Here is a 5,014-nt window from a genome sequence, read left to right as displayed (position 1 = left end):
GAGTGGGAGGGCGAGACTGGAGCAACAGAAAGGAAGGTGAGAGGAGAACGACAGACTGGCAGAGACGGACAGACAGCGCGCACGTGCTAGCGAGGGACTGAGAAATAGGGACAGGCCACAGAGTGAGAGACAGGGGTGAGAGAGTCAGAGAAAACCGGTGAGATACACACACACACACACACACACACACACACACGAGATACAGGAAAAGTGCGCTAGTGAGAGACACTGGAGAGAAAGAGACAAATCGACACATGTAAACAGGCAGGGACGGAGCGCGCGCGCATGCGCTAGCAGGAGAGCTAGCGGAGAGATCTGCGGAGAGACCTCCAGAGAGACCCAAACTTCGAGACCCCCAGATAGTGTGGGAGACGCGCAGAGAACGCGCGCGCGCGCGCGCCAGCGGGACACAGGGGTGGGGGTCGGGGGGACTCGGAGACCCCCAGAGGGAGAGGCAGAGAGACCCAGAGTAAGAGAAGGATTCATAGAAACTGCCCGAATGCGGACTGGAGCCGCGCGAGGGCCCCGGGGCCGGGCTCCTGCAGCGCCGCTGCCCGGCGCAGAAGCGCCCCTCTTCCTCCCCGGCAGGGGGACTAACCCAGCCCCGCGTGTTTCTTTCGTCCCCAGCCTAGGCGGTGAGTGTGGTCCGTGCGCCCCCTCGCCGCCCGCCGGTGCCCGCTCCGCGCCTGCACCTGCCTCCCGCCCGCCCCCGCCGCCGCCATGGCGTCCACCTGCACCAACAGCACGCGCGAAAACAGCAGCCACACGTGCGTGCCCCTCTCCAAAATGCCCATCAGCCTGGCGCACGGCATCATCCGCTCGAGCGTCCTGCTCATCTTCCTCACCGCCTCCTTCGTGGGCAACATAGTGCTGGCGCTCGTGCTGCAGCGCAAGCCGCAGCTGCTGCAGGTGACCAACCGCTTCATCTTTAACCTCCTCGTCACTGACCTGCTGCAGATTTCACTCGTGGCCCCCTGGGTGGTGGCCACCTCCGTGCCCTTTTTCTGGCCCCTCAACAGCCACTTCTGTACCGCCCTGGTTAGCCTCACTCACCTGTTCGCCTTTGCCAGCGTCAACACCATCGTCGTGGTGTCGGTGGATCGCTACCTGTCCATCATCCACCCTCTCTCCTACCCGGCCAAGATGACCCCGCGCCGGGGTTACCTGCTCCTCTACGGCACCTGGATCGTGGCCATCCTGCAGAGCACACCCCCACTCTATGGCTGGGGCCAGGCCGCCTTTGACGAGCGCAATGCCCTCTGCTCCATGATCTGGGGGGCCAGCCCCAGCTACACCATTCTCAGCGTCGTGTCCTTCATCATCATCCCGCTGATTGTCATGATTGCCTGCTACTCTGTGGTGTTCGGTGCAGCCCGCCGGCAGCACGCTCTGCTCTACAACGTCAAGAGCCACAGCTTGGAGGTGCGAGCCAAGGACCACGTGGAGAATGAGGACGAAGAGGGAGAGAAAAAGGATGAGTTCCAGGGTGAGAGCGAGTTCCATGGCCAGGATGAAGGTGAGGTCAAGGCCAAGGAGGGCAGTGTGGAAGCCAAGGATGGCAGCAGGAAGGCCAAAGAAGGGAGCGTGGAGACCGGTGAGGGAAGCGTGGAGGCCAAGGGCAGTGAGGAGGTCAGAGAAAGCAGCTTGGTGGCCGGCGAAGGCAGCACCAAAATTCAGAGCAGCAAGAAGGCAGACAAGGGCCGCCTAGAGGTCACCCAGTGCAACATTGACTTGGGTGAAGACGACATGGAGTTTGGTGAGGATGACATCCATTTCAGCGAGGATGACATCGAGGCGGTGAACATCACAGAGAGTCTCCCAGTCAGTCATCGAAACAGCACCAGCGACCCCCCTCTGCCCAGGTGCTACCAGTGCAAAGCTGCTAAAGTGATCTTCCTCATCATCTTCTCCTACGTGCTGTCCCTGGGGCCCTACTGCTTTCTAGCGGTTCTGGCCGTGTGGGTGGATGTCCAAACCAAGGTACCCCAGTGGGTGATCACCATAATTATCTGGCTTTTCTTCCTGCAGTGCTGCATCCACCCCTACATCTATGGCTACATGCACAAGACCATCAAGAAGGAGATCCAGGATATGCTGAAGAAGTTCTTCTGCAAGGAGAAGCCCCCCAAAGAAGACAGCCACCCAGACCTGCCCGGAACCGAAGCCGGCACCGAGGGTGGAACTGAAGGCAAGATCATCCCTTCTCATGATTCTGCCACTTCGCCTTGAAGTTGGTTCTAAGGTAAACCTTGAACTGTCCACAGAACACAGGAGCAGCTTTCTCTCAAATGGACCGTCCACAATCGCATTAATGCCAACCCATCCCATTCCAGGCAAAGGTTCTGCACACAACACCCTCTCACAACAAGGTAGATAAATATATGGAAGAGGTAGGAACTGGGGTCTTCCCTTAAAAGTGTGCCCCTGAAAGAATGGACTTGAGGATTCTGACTGAAATTTCTCCCCCCCCCCCGAAAAAGTTATTAGGCTCTAAATTTCTTAAAGCAACAAGGGCTATCCATTTTGGACCCGTGCCTGGTATTCTGTCTGTCTCCCCAGAGCTACCATGTGTCAACTTTTGCTCTGAGGGAAAAGGAAGATGATACTGGTGAACTTAAGGACTTCTGAGCTCATGGGCAAGGGCTACGGCCCATGTTCAAGGGAAAGAAAAGCAATGGAGCAAGTCATTCATGGAGCCCAGGAAGCATGACCTGACTGACTGATCAACATATGAGACAAATTCTAGACTGAAGGGCCCCCAGAATCTGGTGCAAAGGCTATTATGGAATCTAAGGGCACTGTGTAGTTAAAAATCAAGAAGGTTTCTAGATCCTCTAAAGGGATCCAGAAAAGTGGAAGAGGATAATAGGGCATGTTTGAAATGGAAAGCTAGTCCAAGGGAGAAGATAGAGAAATCACACACATCCGTGGGGCTAAACAGTTGACTTTTTTCTATAAAATCCTGGGTTTGTGCATGGGCTGAGACCAAAATTGTCTCATGCAAATGGAAAATTGTCAGGTGGCACTAAACTATTTTCTGTCTCCTATTTGAATAATAGTGGGACAGAAATCATGCCACCATTTTCCAATTTTCCCTTTTGTGATCAAATTGAGATGCTCATAGGAATCCTCCAAATCTCCTCTCCCAGTCACTTGTGTGTTTTTTTTTCCAAATAGGCCTTTTTGGTCTATTTGGAAACAGTATTTCCAGGAAAAAAAAAAAGCAATTCAACTAGGAGTGGCCAAAGTCCTACAAAACTCACACTGCCCATCAAGAGTGATGTGCCCACTAGAAATCTCTCTTCTGTGGCCATGAGATCATAGACAAGACATACGATCTCCACATGGGGTGAAAGTAAGGCAGGGTAAACGTTTTCCTTCCCCCAGGCACACCCATGCATCTTTTCCACCTGTGGCTCTCTCTAAAGCCTTTAAGCTCTCCGCAGATGTGGGAGTAGAAGTATAGTCAGAAATGACAGAGAGAAAGGTTTCTCAATACCTGGCAAGCATCTGACCTATTCCAGACAATCGTAAATCAAAGCGTTCAGGTCAGACTTATCCTAATTATTGCTGTTGAAATATATCACTTTGGGAAAACCTTTACAGTATCTAAATTATCCCTAGGGTCAATACAGAGGAAGAGCTTTCAAATCCCAAACCCTGAAATCACTTTGGGTGGGAATATACTTGTTTATTTCTGAGGCCACAGACCATATCGACATGACCAAATGACACGGAACCAAAAAATGGTCAAAACGGTGTTTTCGATCCTCCTGAAGATCAAATTAAAGCAACTCTATGGTCAGTCATGTGTTCAAGCAGAAATCCAATGTTAATATGGGTGGAGGGAGAGGAAGGTTATTTGACTGAAAAAAAATGGTTAATCAGGTGGTTGTATACAAAGATGGCCATATTCAGAGTTTAGTCTCATTCTTCTGTGATGACCATGTCTGTATTAGAACTCAAATTTCGTTCATTTAAAAGCCAAGCTCACTTATATTTTATCTCTTCCTCCTGACAGATTCCAACATGAGCATCTCAAGGGGGAGAGGTAAACAGCAGTGTTTTGGGGCTGTGAATAAGTCTGCGTGGGAATTTGGCATTGCCATGTTCAGAATTTAGGAAAGGAGCAGGGTAGACCCAAATAACATTGAGCTGACCCATCAGTTCGCTATATCCACGAAAATCGTATTGATTTCAACCCCATTAATTTGGAACTTGTGGTTCAGACAAGACATGGGGGCTGAAGTTTACCTTTGCAAATCATTTATTTTTCTACCAAAACATATAAAGTGAATTAATAGTCATAAATTTATGATACCAGTTTATTGCCAAACTCTTGTATCGACCTGTCCTCAAAGGATATCTGGGTGAAGAAATGGCCCATGTGACCAATCCTTCTATGCGGGGAGGGGTATTGCCTTGAAGATCTGTCATGGTCAAAGGAGTTCGAGGTTGCTATAGCCTGTCCTTTGAGTAGAAATGCTTACCTGGGTAGGAAACAGGATTTCAAACATAAGTGTCTCCAAATATTTTGTTGAAACTGAACTTCTTGTTTTACTTTTAAAGCTCAACCCCTTCAAAGTGTATCAGAGAAAATTGTTTGCCAAAATCCCAAATCAAAATGGAAGCAGAACCTGCCCGAGTGTGGTAAGCTCGTGTAATGGCACACACAGCATCCTCCAGGGCACCAAGACTCACCGATTTCCTTTTTCAAGTTCCTCTTTTCCCTACTTTAGTCATTGTTAATTCTCATAGCAGACTGGATTTTTCAAAGGTGAAAACCTTTTGAAAATAGGGAACTGGAAAAGAGGACCTTTGAATTCAGAGCATTCCGCTTTGCTGACACGTTCTTCTTAATGAACAATAGGGCCTCTAGTTAGCTTGGAGATAGCAACTGCTTCAAGTTTTATGCTGTTTTGAATAAAACACTATCAACTTAATGAGGTTTTACTGCACATACTGTTTTGTCATTTGAAAATCTGAAAGCACACACAAAAGTCATCATTAGCCT

General features: G+C 49.8%; 1 protein-coding gene across 1 annotated transcript; it reads left to right on the top strand.

Annotated features, from left to right (window-relative positions):
- The first annotated feature begins 720 nt into the window (after nt 1-720).
- GPR101 (G protein-coupled receptor 101) lies at nt 721-2,229 on the top strand. The gene has a single exon (XM_007183682.2). It carries the CDS (start codon nt 721-723, stop codon nt 2,227-2,229), a length of 1,509 nt encoding a protein of 502 aa, XP_007183744.2.
- Nucleotides 2,230-5,014: the final 2,785 nt, after the last annotated feature.

The sequence above is a fragment of the Balaenoptera acutorostrata genome, chromosome X, assembly GCF_949987535.1.
Source record: "Balaenoptera acutorostrata chromosome X, mBalAcu1.1, whole genome shotgun sequence".
In the NCBI taxonomy this organism is placed as follows: Eukaryota; Metazoa; Chordata; class Mammalia; order Artiodactyla; family Balaenopteridae; genus Balaenoptera; species Balaenoptera acutorostrata.
This window is presented reverse-complemented; position numbering and strand designations above follow the sequence as displayed.